Source organism: Pinus tabuliformis, chromosome 1_2, assembly GCF_031772625.1.
Source record: "Pinus tabuliformis cultivar Carrire ecotype Pingquan chromosome 1_2, CPIR1, whole genome shotgun sequence".
Classification (NCBI taxonomy): domain Eukaryota; kingdom Viridiplantae; phylum Streptophyta; class Pinopsida; order Pinales; family Pinaceae; genus Pinus; species Pinus tabuliformis.
In genome coordinates, this window is record NC_142298.1 from 765,262,370 (window position 1) to 765,282,620 (window position 20,251).

The 20,251-nt window shown below is 40.8% G+C and overlaps 1 protein-coding gene across 1 annotated transcript in view; it reads left to right on the forward strand.

Moving 5' to 3' along the window:
* LOC149208076 (calcium-binding EF hand family protein) overlaps positions 1-20,251 on the forward strand; it is a 105,814-nt gene that overhangs the window by 15,271 nt on the left and 70,292 nt on the right. The window contains exon 2 of the mRNA XM_089395927.1: positions 14,238-14,432. Coding sequence (XP_089252053.1) covers positions 14,238-14,432 — 195 coding nt within the window. The remainder of the gene's footprint in view (positions 1-14,237; positions 14,433-20,251) is intronic.

Genomic DNA, 20,251 nt, shown 5'->3' on the forward strand with positions numbered 1-20,251 from the left:
TCTCGTATTTCATGATCGCTCCAAGCATATCGATATCAGGTACCACTATATTTGAGATATGGTGCAGCGAGGAGCAATAAGGCTCCAACATATCAGTACAGATGCACAGGTCACCGACATTTTGAAAAAGCCCCTAGGAAAGGTCAAATTCCCGACTTTCCGAGAAGGACTTGCTGTCATTCAGAGACCCTCTTATGAGGGTCAAGTATGATGTATTGAGCTTTGGGAGCTCCAGGGGGGCGCGGGGTACTTCTTGGAGTGACATGTGACCACAGGGCGACTCACCATCCCCTTGTGGTGCACTATGTACAGGGTAAAGGTTCAACCTTCCCCTGTGACACCCCGTGGCGACTGTGGAACATGATGATTAGTTCTCCTGTGGGCCAGGATGATTCATTCTCCGTGGTGATTGTGGAGCAGAATGATTAGTTCTCCGTGGCATCCACTGGATAGGATGATTAGTTCTCCTATCAAGGCATCCTACTCATGCAGTCTGGGACTCATGGGAAGTACCTTTCATCTGATCAATGAGTAGGGAAATGAGGATAGGGACCATAGTAGTACTATTGATGGACGTCTTAGCCTTGTTGGCATTTGGCCCAAAAAATGGATCCAAAACACTCCTGAAGTCTTCAAGAGTTGATTAAGATCATCCCAAGATCAAAAACAATCATATGCCAAAAGCCCTTGGAAGGGCAGAAATACGCTATCGGGAGGCTAAAACACTCCAAAACAGTGAGAAAACAGAGTATTGCAGGTGCGAACAGAGCAATGCACAGCTGCCGTTAGATCTGGCCGATCAACGACCCAGATCTAATCGGCTAAATCGCAATCGGCCAAGCTGAAGGGACATTTAATCGGCGAGTCACATCGGCAGTCACGGCGGTGGAGAGCATATCTATAAAGCCCCAACGTTGAGCGATCAACGATTGCGATTAGATCACATTGCTACATTGTAGTAGAACATTACCAAGGGTCGGGGGGCCCACATCGCATCGCAGGTTTGCAATCGACAGGAACATACATCGTGTTATATGAGGACCGTTGGCTGGAGCAACATGCGATTGTGATTAGATCGCATCGCAAGATCGCATCGGAATATTGCGAAGGAGCAGGGCCTCTATACAGGTGGTAACGCTGATTGTGATGAGTCCCGGACCTGAAAGGGTTCGGGAATGAAATCCATAAGATTTGAAGTCCGGAGGGAGGTCAATTTTCATGTATTTCCTGTGTTTTCAAGTATTTCAAAATACAAGGGGAACAAAGGGACCAGGCCGTCTGCGATAGACGACAGCGACCCCAGGGGCAGAACCGATGAGAGAATAGGCCATGTTTAAGGAATTTTAAGGTCCGAAAAGAACATAGAAGGGCAGGATTTGCACAGTTGCAGCGTTTTATGTATGAAATAGAAAACATTCATGGTTATCATTTGAAAGGGACTGTTGCAGGGATTTCATAAGCCTGATAGCCACTCCGTTTGCAAGATCAGGTGACCAACCATCCTTAGAAGCATTGTGCAGAAATGTTTACATGCCAGAAGAGGGATTCGGCCAGGATACAACGGTCGGTGGACAGATCCCGGAAAGGGAAAGAGAGGGGCCACAACACGTTGCAACCCGAATCAAACGAGATCATGGAGCATCAACGGTCCGACCAGCGCAACAACCATCTTAACAAACATTATGGGGCATCTTTGGCATGAGAGAGCTCCCAGGCATCACAACAAGCTGCCCAAAATATCTGAATATGGTTAGTCTTCTGTCAGAAGAAGAAACCTATGAATCATGCTGCCTATTGAGGGAATCAAACGGTTAAACAAGACAGAGGGATAGATTAAGACACTTGAAGCCTCAAAAGGCTCAGGATCATTGTAAACGAGCTATAAATAGCTGAAAACAAGATGTAACAAGGGTTCAACTTTTGGAGACTGTTCCTCCTCTATTCCTTCAAGCTTCTCATTTGCATTCTTTAGTAATACATGCTTCTTTTGCTATTATATGTTCAATATCCATTTCTCTTCTGTTCTACGCTTGCACTTGAATAGTCTGTTCATGTTTTCTGTGTATCTGAGGCCAGATAACTACCATCTTATCTCTGCTTTGATATATTAGATTTGCAAGCTTCTTTGTTGCCTGTAGCTAGCCATTTATATGTGTTGTCATATATGTAATCTGCAAGTACAGTCAGTAAGCTCATTTGCTGCCTGTTGCTAGCCATTCGCATATGTTCATGTATGCAATCTGCTGGTATAGTTAAGCATTCTCTATCTATCCATTAAATCTGCAAACTATTGAGTGTTAGTGGTCTAAAGCCTTGTGTTGTTAAGAGTGTTCATGCATGTCTTGAGTGAGAACAGAGTTGAAATGGTCATCTGACTTGTTCCAAATCATCATCCATTCCAATAGTTCTGAGAACAATATTGAAGATTATATGTTACTAGGAATCTCCGAGCTGCAACCATAGGAGAGTTTCTTGGAGTGATAACATAACTGGCACCGTTGCCGGGGAGAGGAAACTGAAGCTCAGCTTCCCTGGGAAACGACACAGACCCAACTTTGATGATAGACAAAGTATGGGCACATTTTTGGTTGTAATCATCTATCTAGCGACTCTACTGGAGGCCGAACCTCTTGGCGACTCCACTCCATAGTTCTGGCTCAGTTTGTGAGGCACACTCGGAGAAATCCTCAGAAATCACAAGCTGATCCAATACCTGACCCTGGAAAGACCTTCAAAGAAAGAAAGACATTGCAGAAAGGAGCATCAGGTTCAGGTAAACCTAAACAATATTCTATATCTCTTCAAGAAAATCTTGCAATAGAACAAATACATGTTGAGAGTACAAATTCTAATACTAGCAGTGAAGAAAGACTCTCAGAAATTCATAAAGCTCCTTATTCTTTAGTTTCTCCTTTTGTTGTAAGCCCAAAGGAAACCTCACCTCCTATCCATCATACTCCTTTAGTCTCATCAGTCACTTCTTAGCCCTCTGTCATTCAGACTTCCAATACCCTTTTAGCCACCACAGCTATGGTAGGTCCACAAGCACCTACCAAAATGGAAAGAATCATAGCTGCTAGGTACGGACCTCTAATACTGCCCACTCCTTTGAATGCTATGCCTACTGGAGAATACCAGAAGTATATGCCTAAGTTCACTGGGACTGAAGGTGTTACTGCTGAAGAACATCTTGAGTCATTTTATAGCTATGCTGATAATCTGGACATTAGTGAAGATGATGTGTGGATGAGAGTTTTTGTCCAAAGCCTAGATGGGGAGGCTAGAAAATGGTTCAGAGAACTAGCCCCAAGATCTATAGCAGATATTGAAGCTTTAGATGATGCATTCCTAAAACATTGGGGGGATAAGAAGGATCTCCTCTACTACCACATTGAGTTTGGCAACTTGAAGAGAGAAATCTGTGAACTGTTGTCCGATTTTAATAAGAGATTTAACCGCATGTACAACAAGATACCAGCTGAAGTAAAGCCCACTACTACCTCTGCTAAACTCACCTATGCTAATGCTTTTGACTCTGACTTTTGCCTACTGTTGAGAGGAAGGCGATGTGCTACTTTGGCTGACATGCACGATGCAGCCTTGGAAGTAGAATCAAACATTATGGCTGCAGAGAAGCTCAAGGGGAATGCTGATGGAAGAAGACAAAGGGGTGAGTCTTCATCATCCTCTGATCCTAAGATAAAATGACCAAAATGATCGAGTCATTAGCCTTTGAAATCTCCAAATTAAAGGTTGAGCAACAACCAGGGAAAGGAAGAATGCCTAATACCTTTCTCCTAGAAATCCAAACCCAAATCCATATAGAAGAAATAATGAGCAGTTGCAGATTTTGCAACGAAACAAAGATGCAAATGAAGACCAAAGGGTGAAGGCTCCTTTTCAAAATGCAGTCATGGAAGAAGAGCAGTTTGAAGAAGATGATGAGATCCATTATCTGGAAGACAAGGGCAATGCTTCCTTTTTGACCTCAGCTGCCTATGAAAAGTCATTATGTAATGACCAAATCAACCAAGAATGGGATGATGAAGCTATCCTACAAACTGAAGATCAGCGCAGATATAATCTGCGGTCAAAGATGAATAATGCCAAGGAAACTCTTGTTCAAAGAACTGTTGTCCCTGCAGTACAACAAGCTAATAAGCAGAAACAGCTGGTAGTTGATCCCATCACCCTCAAAGCTCCAGCTCATGAGGTAAGAGGCCTTGACAAATCTCCTTCTCCTTTTAGTTTTCAAGAAGAAATTTAGAAGCTAAGAATACCTATGCCTCTGATTGAATTAGTGAAAAATGAGTCCTTCAAAAGATCCATCCTCGAGGCCCTTGAGCCTAAAGCCATCCAAGCCTCCAATGATTGTGTAAATCTGCAAGATGACAAGCCAGCTGTTATTCTCAGCCCAATGATTGAAAATGGTGAGGACAACTCCCCATCATTCTATGTCTCTCTGACTATTTATGATAAAATCCTCCACAACTGCCTTTTGGACATTGGAGCAAGCCATAATCTAATGCCCAAGGCTGTCATGGATGAGCTGGGTTTGGACATTACCAAGCCTTATCATGACTTGTTCTCTTTTGACTCTAGAAAAGTGAAATGTCTAGGATTAATCAAGGACCTAGCCATCACTTTGTCTCAGCTGCCCATGAAAAGCATGATGATGGATATTGTGGTAGCAGATGTACCACCCAAGTTTGGCATGTTACTTTCCAGAGGTTGGATCAAGAGACTAGGTGGATCATTACAAAATGATCTGTCCTATGCTACTGTCCCAGTTTTCGGAGGTGAAAGCAAGAGATTATACAGAGAGGCGCAATTGGCTTATATCATTAGCGATGAGAAGAACCCTACTAATCATCCCATCTATGCTGTTGATACTGATTTTGGAGCATGTATTCTTCATAATGAAGAATCTTAGTTGGCCTCCACGCGACTCAAGAAACCAGTTTGCCAGATCGCGGAGGATGGAAACCCACAGATTTGGGATATGTTCTTTGATGGGGCTTGCTCTAAAGAAGCTGCAAGGGCAGGTGTACTCCTTGTGTCCCCAACACAGGAATACATTCATAGGTCTTTCAAATTAACCTTTCAGGTCACAGACAACATAGTAGAGTATGAAGCTTTGATTCTGGGCTTAAGTGCTGCTAAAGAAATGGGTATCAAAGGCCTGCAAGTGTTTGGAGATGCAGACCTCATCATTCAGCAGGTAAATAAAATGTTCCAAGCAAAGCATCCAAGGCTGAAAGCATACAGGGATGAGGTATGGAGGCTCAAAGATTCTTTCAAAGATTTCAACATTTCTTATATTCCAAGAATGAAGAACCAGCTTGCCGACTCCCTTGCTGTGTCTGCTAGCATGTTTGTTCCTCCTTTGCCTCCTAAATTGACATATGAAGTTCAGGTAAAATACAGACCATCCCTGCCAGACAATGTCAAATATTGGAGAGTTTTTGAAGACGATGAGGAAATTAACAGGTTTTTACAAGTCGTTGAGGAATTTGCTGAAACACACATCAACCAAGAAAATGAAAACATGGAAGAATTCGTCCAGTCCAAGCTAAAAAATGAAATCGGCTGAGAAAGCATCGTCCAGCTGCCCAGTAATCACATACCAAAGGGATTGGTGCCTCTAGAGAAGCTTTTTGATCAAAATGACGTGCCTTACAAGCCGGCCAAAACAGAGAATGGGTCTGTTGTTTGTAAACATAATATAGGGAGCCCAACCCATCCAAAATTCATCAATCTGTCTACTCATTTGTCTTCTACCCAAAATTCCAAGTATTGCACCCTCATGAAGCAATTCACTAATATTTTTGCCTGGGAATACATCGATCTTAAAACCTATGACCCAGACATTATTCAACATAGGATTCCACTGGAAAAGAACACCACCCCTTTTAAGCAGAAATTAAGACCTGTCAGCCCTCTCTCACTGCCTTTGATTGAGAAAGAAATCAAGAAGCTGTTGGATGCCAAAATCATAATTCCCCTAAGGTATTCAAAGTGGATAGCCAACCTTGTGGTGGTAAGGAAGAAAAATGGAGAAATCAGGCTTTGGGTCGACTTTAGAAATCTGAACAAGTGCTCTAAGAAAGATAACTATCCCTTGCCCAAGATGGAACACTTGCTGCAAAAAGTTTCAGGGGCTAGAGTCATGTCTTTCTTAGATGGATTTTCAGGTTACAATCAGATTGCTGTACATCCTGAAGATCAGGAAAAGACCGCCTTCACTACTCCTTGGGGCACTTTCATGTACTCCAAGATGCCTTTCGGACTGATGAATGCTGGGGCTACTTTTCAGAGGGCCATGGACAAGTTTGTCCTTATTTATCTTGATGACATAACAGTCTTCTCCAACAACCACAAAGACCATTTACAACATTTGAAGAAGGTCTTCCTAAAGTGCAGACAGTTCGGAATCTCAGTAAACCCAAAGAAGTCACAGTTTGCTCTAGAAGAAGGCAAACTTCTGGGACATATTGTTTCTGCTGAAGGTGTGAAGATTGATCCAGCAAGGGTTCAAGCCATTCAGACATTGTCCATCCCAAGGTCGAAAAGGGGCATCCAATCCTTCCTGGGTAAGATCAACTTTGTAAGGAGGTTCATTCCAAACTCTGCCAGATTACACTAAGGAGTTTTGTATCTTCTTTGTTGCCTCTTATGATACATTGGCAGCAGTTCTGTTGCAGAAAAATGATGAAGGCATAGAGCACCCCGTGGCCTTTTTCAACGAAACTCTAAGGGATGCTGAACTAAGGTATGACCTTATTGAGAAGCAAGCTTATGCTCTCATAAAATCTTTGAAAGCATTCATAATTTATATTCTGCATTCCAAAGTAATTGCATATGTGCCTTCAGCCTCAATGAAAAATGTCTTAACTTAGCCAGATATTGATTGAAAGAGGGCAAAATGGATTGCAAAATTCATAGAATTTGACATAGAGGTGCAACCCACTAAGCTTGTCAAATGCCAGGTCTTGGCTAATCTCATGATCGAAGAAAATTGCAGCTTATTAGACATAAATTGCATGGGTCTAAATTCAGATGATGAGCAAACAAAGGGAGCATCAGAAGAGCAAAAGCAGAATCAGTCCTTGGCTGAAAATTTAGCCACATGCGAATGGTATTCTAGCATAGTTCATTTCTTGCAGAAGCTGGAAGTTCCTTCAGGGCTTAGCTCAAGTCAAGCTCGTACCATTAGACTCAGATCAACCAAATTCTACATTGACAAAAATCTGCTTTATTGGAAAGACCCATCAGGAATCCTCTTGAGGTGTCTAGATAAAGAACAATTTGTAGAGGTCATACACCAGTTCCATTCTAGCATCTGTGGTGGGAATCATTATTGGAAAACCACAGCTCACAAAATCTTGAGGGCTGGGTATTATTGGCCTACACTGTTCTCTGATGTGTTTTCTTTTGTAAAAGCTTGTGACAAGTGCCAGAGGTTTGCAGGAAGACAACAACTAAAATCTCTGCCTTTGAAGCCAATACATGTCAATGGTCCCTTCCAACAGTGGGGCTTGGACTTTATAGGTGAGATTAACCCACATTCCAGTGGCCAACACAAATGGATCTTAGTAGCCACTGATTATTTCACCAAGTGGATTGAGGCTATACCCACTAAGAGTGCCAATCATCAAGTTGTCATAAAGTTCTTGAATGAGAATATTTTCACTAGATTTGGTTGCCCAACCAAACTAGTCACTGATAATGCAGCAACTTTTAAGGCAAAAGAATTGATGGACATGACTGAATCCATGGGCATTCAAGTGGTGCATTCTACCTCATATTATCCTCAAGGCAATGGCCTGGTAGAATCATCTAACAAGAATTTGGTGAGGGTAATCAAAAAACCTTTAGAAGACAACAAAAAGAGCTGGGATTCCAAGTTTAAGTTTGCACTATGGGCTGATAGAGTTTCCATCAAAATGTCCATAGGGAATTCTCCATTTAAACTGGTTTATGGCGTTGATGTTGTTTTCCTTATCCAGCTGATTCTCCCTGTGGCTAAGTTCTTGCAAGAAGAACAAGATTGAGAAAATGACATGGTAAGAAGAATGAATAACCTAGTTGAACTACAGCAGATTAGAGAGCAGCTGGTTGAGAAGTCACAAGTCCATCAGAAGAAAATCAAAGAAACCTTTGACAGGAAGGCAAAAGTGGACAATTTCCAAGTTGGTGATTGGGTGCTCAAATGGGATGCATTGAAGGAAAAGAAAGGTAACCATGGCAAGTTTGACTCCTTATGGACAGGTCCTTTTGTCATTGCTCAAGTTCAACACAACAATACATTCATCCTGCACAATCTGGAAGGAGGAGACACTTTTGGTAGCCCGGTAAATGGGCGGTTCCTGAAACTCTATTTCATTTAAGGCCTTAAAGCCTTATTATTGTAAATATGTTTTTCTTTCAGTTTTTTATGTTTATGCTAAAAAGACTCCATGCCCAATGGAACACTAGGAGGAAGATTTAATTTTGTTTTACAGGAAAGGCATTGCTCTGTGATTCTTGAAACCTCACAGGGAGGATTTCATCCCCAGAAGGAGCCAGTGTTAGCCTTGTTGGCATTTGGCCCAAAAAATGGATCCAAAACACTCCTGAAGTCTTCAAGAGTTGATTAAGATCATCCCAAGATCAAAACAATCATATGCCAAAAGCCCTTGGAAGGGCGGAAATACGCTATTGGGAGGCTAAAACACTCCAAAACAGTGAAAAAACAGAGTATTGTAGGTGCGAATAGAGCAACACACAGTTGCCGTTAGATCTGGGCAATCAATGACCTAGATCTAACCGGCTAAATCGCAATTGGCCAAGCTGAAGGGACAGTTAATCGACGAGTCACATCAGCAGTCGCAACGGTGGAGAGCATATCTATAAAGCCCCCGGCGTTGAGCGATCAGTGATTGCGATCGGATGGCATTACTACGTCGCAGCAGAACATTACCAAGGGTCGGGGGGCCCACATCGCATTGCAAGTTCGCAATCAACAGGAACATACATCGTGTTATATGAGGACCGTTGGCTGGAGCGATGTGCGATTGCGATCAGATCGCATTGCAAGATCGCATCAGAATATTGCGAAGGAGCAGGGCCTCTATACAGGTGGTAACGCCGATTGCGATGAGTCTTGGACCCGAAAGGGTTCGGGAATGAAATCCATAAGATTTGAAGTCCGGAGGGAGGCCAATTTTCATGTATTTCCCATATTTTTTAAGTATATCAAAATACAAGGGGAACAAAGGGGCCGGGCCATCTACGATAGACGACAGTGACCCAGGGGGCGGAACCGATGAGAGAATAGGCCATGTTTAAGGAATTTTGAGGTCCGAAAAGAACAGAGAAGGGCAGGATTTGCACAGTTGCAGCATTTTATGTATGAAATAGAAAACATTCATGGTTATCATTTGAAAGGGACTGTTGCAGGGATTTCATAGGCTTGATAGCCACTCCATTTGCAAGATCAGGTGGCCAACCATCCTTAGAAGCGTTGTGCAGAAATGTTTACATGCCAAAAGAAGGATTCAGTCGGGGAGATATGGGAAGCTCTGTAGCAACCTACAGTCATCAACCAAACTCCCTTTCTTGATTATACCATTCGTGATGGTTGGTTGTATAAACTTAACCAACTCTGTGTGCCACAATCTGATGATCGTCTCCTTCTCATCCGTGAAGCACATTCCTCTTCATGCGGAGGGCATTTTGGCACAACCAAGACCATTCTCAATCTTCACCGCCACTTCTATTGGCCTGCCTTACCCAAGCAAGTGGAAAAATTCATTCGCGCATGTTCTCTTGTTCACAAAGCAAGCCCTCAAACTGTAAGCATGGTTTGTATCAACCATTACCAATTCCCTCTCGTCCTTGGGAATCCATTTCCATGGACTTTTTAAGTGGTCTTCCTACTACTTTCCACAAACATGATGCTATTTGGGTAGTGGTATGTCGTTTCTCCAAGATGGCTATCTTTCTTCCTTGTCATAAGACTACCTCTGCTGCTCAGACCGCAGATCTCTTCTTCCAACATGTTTGGCCACACTTTGGTTTGCCAAGTAGCATTATTTCTGATCGTGACTCTTTTCTCAGTACATTTTGGCGTACTCTTTGGTCTTTGTTGGGTTGCCAACTTCGTTTCTCCACTGCCTTTCACCCACAAACAGATGGACAAACCGAAGTTGTCAACCGTACTTTGGTTCACTCCCTTCGCAGTTATTTTTCCAGAAACAAACAGTGGGATACATATTTGCACATCATTCAACATAGTTACAATAGGGCCACGCTCCTCAACTGGTTTCTCCCCTTTTGAGGTTTGTTTTGGGTTTCAGCCAAGTGCACCCTCTGAGATGCCACTGACTATCACCCCTTCTGGGTTTGCACATCAACAACAAGAACAAAAATCAGCTCAGCATTTCATACACTCCATATCTCAATGCCAAACTCAAGTAACTGCTGCTTTGCAGGCAGCCCAAGATCGCGCCAAACAAAGGCATGACAAGCAGCAAACACCATTGTCTTTTCAACTTGGAGATCGTGTCTGGCTCTTGTTGGACAAGCAACGCTTCAAGGGCCACCACCATAAGCTGCACCCTCTGCGATATGGCCCCTATACTGTTCTGGAATGCATTGGCGACAATGCATATCACTTGGACTTGCCTTCCCAGCTTGGCATCCACGATGTGCTTAATGTTAATAATCTCAAGCTCTTTGAACCACCTCTCCTTGAGGAATCTGTTACAGTTCGTCATCCGGTAGATAATATTCCAGATTTTCAGCCTCCTCTGCTCAACGACACAATTCTTGACTCCAGGAAAAGGAATACACGCCAGCAGCCTTACTTATCATATCTGGTTGGTCAGAAGGGACACACACCAGCACAGGCAAAATGGATGACTACCGAAACATTGCAACGCACTTTCCCTCATTTGGTGGAGGAAGCAGGGACGCTTCCTGCTCTAAACAGGGAGGAATTGGGCAACCAAGACAGGCACACAAATCAGAAACTTCTCACTGATTGGGCAACCAAGAAAAAGCACACTCCTTTCCTTGGAAACATCTAAGAGTAGAAAAGACAGAAACATCTAAAAAACTGGGAAAGAAGGAAACATCTCAATGTATTTGCTTTATCTAATAATGTATTTGATTTTTATGCAATATCTTTTGTAATTACAAAATTAAAAATAAGGAGAATGTTTGCATTGTTTATAAAATGCTCATCTCTCCCTCATAATAAATGATGATATTTCCAGAGAGCTGTTCTGTTATCCTCTTTTCTTTGTTATGTGATTCTCTGAATCAGTTTCTCAGAACTGCGGGTAGATCACTTTCTTTGACGGGTATCTCCATTCTATGACGGTTCAACCTTTACGTGTATCATCATTTCGATTGGCTTATTGCGGCTACGTCCCTGCTCCTGTCCGTGGTTTCCCTCACAGAGTATTTGATTCGTTACCCTCATCAATGGCTCTAGCCTTCATTGACCACTTTTTGACTTGTGCACCACAAACATGCACGATGGAAATGATAGATGCTCCTTTAATCTTGATCTATTTGCACAGCACAGGTCTAAGCGACGTAATCTCTCTCTATTCGATGGCTACAGGGAAGTCAACTTACATTTGATCTTCTGTAATATTTCTGAGGCTGTTCTTCCCCTGCGAATTCCCACACATAGCGCTTTGACTCACTCAAGTATGGTTTGCCCTTTTTATCTTCTGTCCAATGTGTGAGTAGTCCCTTGGTGCCTTCTCTGGTCTCAGCAGTTCCTTGGCTCCTTCACCTGATTCTTCAGGCTCTTACCATGGCTTTGAGATGTGAGATTTTATGCACAATCGTGAGAACGATATTACCCATTAGATGACTTAATGTGACACAATGTCTCATTACATGGTAGGAGAGAGGAGTACGTTATGCAACTCCCAGATAACTTAAATACCTAACTATTAAGCACTTCATGATTGACTATGTATTTAGCACTTCAGGATTGACTATGTATACCCTGTTATTACGTCATTTTATATATTAAAGTTTCTTATTCTTTTATATCCCAAGTTTTAAATATGACCATTAGAGAAAAAGTACATCATGTGACTCTTAAATAACTAAATATAAGCATTTCATTATTAACTATTTTAAATACTCTATTATTATATCATTTTATTAATAAATATTTAGTATTACATCATTTTATTAAGAAGCATTTTTTTTCATCTATATTTTGTGTTTTAATATAACCATTATCTCCAGCAATTCTGATGTATATTCTAAATTTTAAATATGATCATTTCAGGAGTACGTTATGTAACTCCCATATATCTAACCATCAAGCACTTCATTATTGACTACCATGTTAAGCCCCGTTATTACATCATTTTATAAGGAAGCTTTTATTATTCGTCTATGTTCTATATTTTAAATATTACACTTATCTCCAACAGTTCTCAGTTATATTGTAGGCAGAAACTTTTACTTAGACAGAGTTATGACCACGAAGCACAAGTTTTGGAGTTAGATGCCCTGTCACAATGACTGATGTGATTCACAATGCTTCATTTTGAAATTAAGGTTTCCTGGGCCCTGAAGCAAACCTAGAAGCATGGCAGACTTTTTCTGTTCTTCTCTTGGAACTTATACAGCCTTTGCAGGGGATGGGATCTTCGAAATATCAAGATCTGGTGTTCCTAGGCTTTTCAATGGTTTGTTGGGCTGGATCCCTAGGTTGAACCAAAAATGAATTGTCCAAGAAGGTTATGGCTCAACGATAAAACCATTAATACATTATTTATTCTCTTTGTAATTGAATGGTACCAAAAAGAGAGAAAAGACTGCCCACCGGATTTGGAAGAAGCACTGGTTCATTGTGTATCCCTATGTGTCAAAGGGGGCCTGTACTGCTGTTGGGGAGCAGAGGACTGCCCATTGGAAGGGTTACTCCTATCCTGGGATTTGCTTGTGTTAGATTTCCTTTAACCCAGCACTTGGTATTTAATTCCTAGCAAAATTTACTGAGTAAACACACAGCTAGGGTCCTAACAAAAATTTTTTAATGGGAGCAAATAACAATCTGAATCACAATGATACACATATTTCTGCCCAACAAACCAGCACATCATTAATAAATCTTAGAACCTACTTGGGCTCTCGTCTTGGGTTAATGGTCCAACTGAGAAAATGCATATACAATAACCTGGATCTGATCCAGCAGATCTGCCTTTAGATCATTGCTCGATCTCTCCTGCAGATTTAGATCTCCAGCCCCTTTGCACTCCCTTAGACCCAGCACACACTTACTCCATCAGACCTAGCACACGCTCACGCTCAGTGAGATACCGCCTCCAATCTTGTGCTCCTGTTTACTCCCTCTCCTTAGCTTTGCTTTTATAACTTTACATTGAGCCAAAATCCTAATCCTAACCCTAATCTCAAAGTGATTAAGATTAGATATCGCCTCACTTTACTTTTCCTAAGTCTTATTAGCTCAATAAACCAACAAATTAATATGTGTTGTTTCTTAAATTAAACTTATGCTAAGTTACATTAGCAACTTGCTCAGCATAAAGCAAGCGTTTGAAGCAGATGTGGGCGATTTCTACATGTCTAGACACAAGGCCTGTGCAGAAGTACCTACCTGAGCTACAAACTTCAACAGGTTAGTAACTCTGCACATGTCTTGTTGGTGGGGTGGGGGAGACCGGGGGCAGGAAGCCCCCTGGGATCTCCTGGATCTGGACGCTGCTGGAATGGAGTTGCTGTCAGCCGGTTAATTGGTTCTCCTTTCTTAGGAATTGACAATAAAACTATCATTTTTACAAAATCAGAATTATAAAGACCCTTGAAATAAGTTGTAACATATTAAATATCAAGTATTATTATTTCATGGACTAAATTGTACTATGTACAAAATTAAGCTTAGATGTTAATGAAATTTACTAACATGACAGAGTTAAAAAGATACGAAGAGGTTTACCTTGAAAAGTATTTGGAATCTATGATCAAATAACAAAATGTATTAGAAGGATGAGGGCTGCCCTGATAATATACACCTGGAAACTTTATTGTTATAATCTTGTTTGTGTAGAGTGTTTCGTATTTGTAAGAAATATTGATTCTTAGTGTATGATTGTACCTGAAAAATGCAACCTTATCTTTACCTTGTTTTGTATGGCGTTGTGAACTGAGACTTTCTTCCAATCCATGATTTAATTTACAGGACATGTTCAATGCAGATGATCCATTGATTGTGTCTATTTTGGATGGGAGTGTCATAAGGCTTTTCCTAGAGGATGAAGATGATTTTGCTATGTTGGCAGAAAATCTGTTCACAGATCTTGATACAGATGACAGCGGCAAGCTTAGCAGAAATGAGTTGCGGTCTGCCCTTGTTCAGATGGGAGTCGAGATGGGTGTTCCTCCCTTCTCAGGTCAGTTAAATTAAATGCACTTTTATTCGAGTTGGTTATGAATTTCTTGGAATCTTTCTGATGCATTAGCAAACTCAATATCTTATTCTGCATTGTTATCTGTCACGCCTGGCTGAGAAATTTGAGTAAGTTTACTTAAGAAAAGGCTTATTGTCAATTAGTTAATTTGCTTTCAGTGCCCTGATATACTCCTTTTAGATCTTGAATTTTAGAACTCGATCTTGAATTTTAGATGGCTAAATAAACAATGGCAGAGATGGATTTGCCACTTTCTCCTTAAATCACGCTAAAAAGAAAGCATCCCATCTTTTTATTTCTTGTTTTAATCTGAGCCCCTTTTCAAGCTTAATCTTCAAAACGTGGTACCTACATAGTACAGTTTACAAATATATATGGGATCATTCTAGAAGAAAATATAATTTAGCATGAAGGAAATGATGTACTGGTTTGAGAGAGAAACTTTGAAATAAGCACAATGCATTAAATAACATTTGACGTAAAATTGAAAGATAGTTATAATGAGATACCAATGAGCCTTCTATAACATAGTTTAGGTCAGCACTTTTAAACCATCTGACTTATTACAATAAAGGTGGCGTGAGTTCTGTGAGAGTAGACTAGAGTAGAGTTGACTAAGTATTGATGTGGACAGTAGAGATATAGCACTGTCGTGATAGCTTGTAATGGATCACATAGATAACACTCACAAGCCTGAGAGGATACCAATACAGCTAGTGATGCTACCACTGGAGTGAGGAAGAATGCTATCGCACCAACTTGACATTTGCACCTCAAATCTAGCGTTTGGATGGGAAAAGCCTTTGGTGTGGGTAATGCCCTCAAACCACAGTTGTTTCACATCCTGTGGTGTTGGATTATTCACAATAGACACACCCAATGCACCCCCACCCATGTGGCAATAGTAGTGTAAATATTAATGAGAATACAACCATATAATAAAGGCTAATCCAAGATTGCCCCTGTTACTGTGAAATGTAGCACCTTAGTGCAAAGTTTCACTAAGCAACCTAGATTGAGTGAAATAATGGGAGAGTTACCATTGAGTGCAATAATGGGAGAGCAACTATTCCCCTCATTTTTGTAGTTGGATACAATCCCCACAAGGGAGGTTTCCCTAGTAGATATTAGGGATCAAAAAACCCAATTAGACTTAGGTTAAATGTTACCTAAGGGTTCTACAACAAGATTCACCCAAGGACAAGTATGCAACAATTATGATTTGGGTGATTTAAGATATAATTTCAAGAGGACAAGTTCAAAGGTCCCTGTGGCTAAATCTAGAGGGCTTAGGTTAACCAATAGAAGTTCAAATAGGTTCTCAAACTATAATGTCCTCTCCAAATTGAGGGTTTATGGTGGACATAATAGCCTATCCAACCCCGTAGACCATAGTCTTGTTAAAGTGGTAAAAATCCAATTTTTCCAATGTTGGGGCAATATTGGGCAAAACTTGGGTTGGCTAGGGCTAAATTAGGAGTTGCACACACAACTCGCCACTTTGTTAGAGCCCATGGAAAATCTATAAATAGAGGAGGGTTGAGATCAAATGAGTCATCATTAATTTGTGGATTAATTCATCTGTTTTCTTGAGCTTAGCTCTGAGGGTTTTAAGGCCCTTTCTGTCCAATCAATTTCAATGGTGCAAGATTCCACTCTAGTTGATAAATCTCTTTGAATTTTATTATCTATCTATCTGTTCTGGCACAGTTTTTCTCTTCATTTGGAGCAACAAAGTCTTTTCTTCTTCTTGACGCTGGTCTAGTCTCTCTCTGGTCTTAAAGTTTGGGCAGTTTGTTGGATCTCGGTGAAGCGAGCTGCAATTCCTAAGATAGACAGACAACCTAATTTCTCTCTCTAAGGCCAGACTCTTGTTAGTCTACCTGCAGGAGTGTTTGGAGTCAAGTTATAGCAGAATTATGGACAAAATCGAGCCTTGAAGAACTATATAGATTCACTATGTGTATTACCCTTAAGCAGACCACATTTTTTGGAACAGTCACATAGTTTGAAGTGTATCCAAATATGTGCATCTGTGGTGATAGAACGTAGTTCGGACAATCCTCTTAGGGTTGGAAAAAAAACCAAACGTAATTCTTGAGGTAGGAGCTTTAAAACGAGTCGAGATCCTGTATAAGTGCCATGGTTTAAATGGTAGTGGTACTTGAGATAGAGTGAGAGCACAAATCTAAGTCCAGTTGGAGTGATTTCTGAGGTAGGAGTGTAAGGTTTTTGGAGCATTGTTCCACAAGGCCAAAGCATTAAAACGGACATAAGTGCCATGGGTTAAATCGTAATGGGCCTGAGATAGAGCCTGAGCACAAATCTAAGTCATATTGGGTATTTAAGCAGCCAGGGTTCGAATTAATTATCTGTTTGTAGATAGACTATGGTTTTTGATTTGGGCAATTTGTAAACACTGTTTAATGCAAAATTAGATTTTGTTGGTTGATGGATTGTTGATTTATGTTGTTGGTGATTATTTATATTGAAGTCAATACTGTTATTGGGTTATATTCTTTGCATTTTGAAAATTTATTGCTCAGAGAAGTTGTATTGAAACCCTATGGTTGAAGAGAAATCTAGGGCAAAAAATTCCCTTGTAATTTTAGAGTGGTACCAGAGAATAAGCATCCTACTAGCTTGTGAGTTCATGAGCCTTGTATACTTCCAATAAACACCAACAACATCATAGTAAGAAAAAAAAGGAACACATTGTGTTCAACCATGGGGGAAAGAGCAGGGCAAGGAGAACATGATCTTGGCATCTTGTTAAATGCGATACTCCAGGGCCAACAACAAATGATAGGCATATTATTGCAAAGACAACAACAAGGACAACAATTGATTCAAGGGCAACAGGAAATAGCTCAGGTATTAGCTCAAGGACATCAACAATTCAATCAACTAATGGCTCAACTCCTAGGTGACCAAAACGTTGGCAACAACAGGACCCTCATTGAAGGTAGCAGTAACCATAATCTTGGTCCTCCTGTACACACTACCGCCAAGACAACCAACAACAAAAATTCCAGACTGTTACTTCCTCAATTTATTAATAGTCAGACAAGGACAACACCAAAAGCGACAAAGCCAAATAGACTCTTTGATGACTATTTTCGGGAGTATGCAACAATAGAAGAGAACACTTGAGGAACCCTAACTTTCTTGGAGTATAGCAATATTAGATTCCAGAAAAGAAGCAAGGTAAGTAAACTTTCTCTTCCCTCATTCAATGGATCATCTAAATGTTTAGCAAGGGCTTGGGTGCAAAAAACTAGACGCCTACTTTAGACTCAACCCTATGTTAGAAGCAGATGCCATCCAATTCGCGACACTACACCTAGAAGGAGACACATGATTGGTGGTATCATGGATTGGTCACTTTGGGGCATGCAAACATCACTTCTTATGTAGACTTTATGCATGTTGAAGAATGTTCGGTCTTCATAAATGTATTTGAGTCATTTCTTGTAAAAAAAAATGAAAAATAATTTTTTATTGTTGTTACAATGACTTATTAAAGCATGCTTTTCATGCTTGGTCATCATTTCATTAGTCAAAGTCCCCATTGTGGGCTCCTAGGATTAATATTCAGTCATTAGAGTCATTGTACAATTTATGAGACCCTTCTTGGGCTTTTGAACTATGTAAAAAGAATTATTTTTGAGTAAAAAATGAATTATGTCACCTCCACACCAAGTTGACCTCAAGGAGATCAAATCGGTCTCAACTATTCAATTCGACCTCACTAGAAGCCTATATATTGGAGCAGATCGAATTCATTTGGACACACTCTCTCTCACAAGTTCGATATCCAAGAAAGAGTTGGGAAAAAGTGCGAAGTTGGAGAAAGAAGCTAAAAGGAGTGCGAAGTTGGTCAAGAAGGAAGGGAAGGACAAAATCGAAGTTTTGGGTTGTCTATCTCTCTCTCGTGTGGGCTACTTTAGGAGATCAAAGTCTCTTTGTCAAAGTCGAAGTTGCTGTTGTTGCCAGTTGCTGCCTGTTGCTGCCAAGTCAAAGTTGTTGGGGTCGAAGTGCTGCTGCTGCTAGGTCGAAGGTTTGGATCGAAGAAGGAAGGGCTGACTTGGTGTGGAGGAGGTCTGTGTCTAGGTTGAAGAGTCTTAGGAAAAACTATTGAAGGAAGAGATTTTTGACTGGGTTTTCCCCTAGATAGGGGGTTTTCCCTGGCAGAGTGCCTACATCTTGTGTCTTGTGTTTTTGTGATCTTCATACACATAATTTGGTAATTGCTTGATGAAAGATAATACAACAAATAAGTAAAAGAAGCCAACATAATTCACAATTAATTATCAAGAAAGAGAAATCTAACCCTAATTCTACTAGCATTGATTTCTCAACAATGCATAGGTTGATAGATAGATTTGATCAAAAGAACACGAACATACACCTCAGAGAATTGGCTCAACTTAAACAAACCGGATCGCATGAAGAACTTATTGCAAAATTTGAAAGAATTGCAGTCATGGTGACAGACATATCAAAAGAACGATTAGTCATGCTTTTTATAAAGGCATTAGTCGAACCCTTACAAAGCTAGGTCAAGGCGTTCAATCCCGCAACCCTTCAAGACGCCATAAAAAGACTTGAGACATGGGAAATGCAACAACTAAAAAAATTAAGGCTTTGTCCAAGCCCATCCCTTAGAAAGATAAGGAGAAGAAATCCTTTCAAAGGGATTGGCCCAAAAGAGACAGGTTGGATGAGGAAACCCAAAGCGAACTAAGATGGAAGAAGCTCTATTTCACATGCATGGAACCATGGGAACCGAGACACCGTTGTGTAGTCAAAAGAAAGATCCAGTACATTGAAGTGGTCTTTGATGATGAGGACAAAGAAGGAGAACCCATCCCAAGAGATGAGCCTAGCCGGCTAGAGAAAGAACAACTCGTGAGGAAACTAAAGAAGAGGAGAAGCCACATGAAGAAAAGAAATCTTGACCACAAGTTAAGATTGCGACTCTATCCAAAACACCTAGATATTACACCTTCAGGGTTAGGGGAGTTGTTAAGGGACAACACGTCACAACTTTGATTAATGTGGGAGCTACACACAACTTCATTGATGCAACATTAGTAGCAAAGAGAAAGATTCTCACAAAAGAATTTGAAGGCATTGATGTGATAGTAGTGAATGGGTACATCTTGGACTGTACATGGATGATCCCATGTTTGAGTGTAACACTTGGTAATTATACTTTCACTAGTGACTTTTACGTAATAGATCTTGCAGATATTAATATGGTATTGGGGGTTCAATGGTTGTATTTGTTGGGAAAACACACTATGGACTACCAAACATTGGAAATGGAATTTAAAGCACCAAATATGTGAGGTATGGAAAATGGTGGCCCATAGGTCATTTCTGCCATAAGAATGGAGGCCATATTTAGGCATGGAGATGTAGCATATGTTGCATAATGCAGGGTTAGAATCCCAACAATGGTAAACCACGGTACAAATCCGACATTCAACAAGTGCTGGACAAGCATGGTCAGGTATTTGGTGATATTCCCCTAGGATTGCCTCCTAAAAGAGGATTTGAACATACTATAGAATTGGAAGAAGGGGCCAAGCCAGTAATCACCACACCATATTGACACCCAAAGAAATTTAAGGATGAGATAGAAAAGACCATACAAGAATTGTTAGCGATGGGACACATCAGACCCAACTCGAGTCTGTTTGCCTCGTCAGTGGTTTTGGTGAAAAAGAAGGATGGCACGTGGAGAATGTGTATTGATTACCGAGCTCTCAACAAAAAAACCATCAAGAACAGGT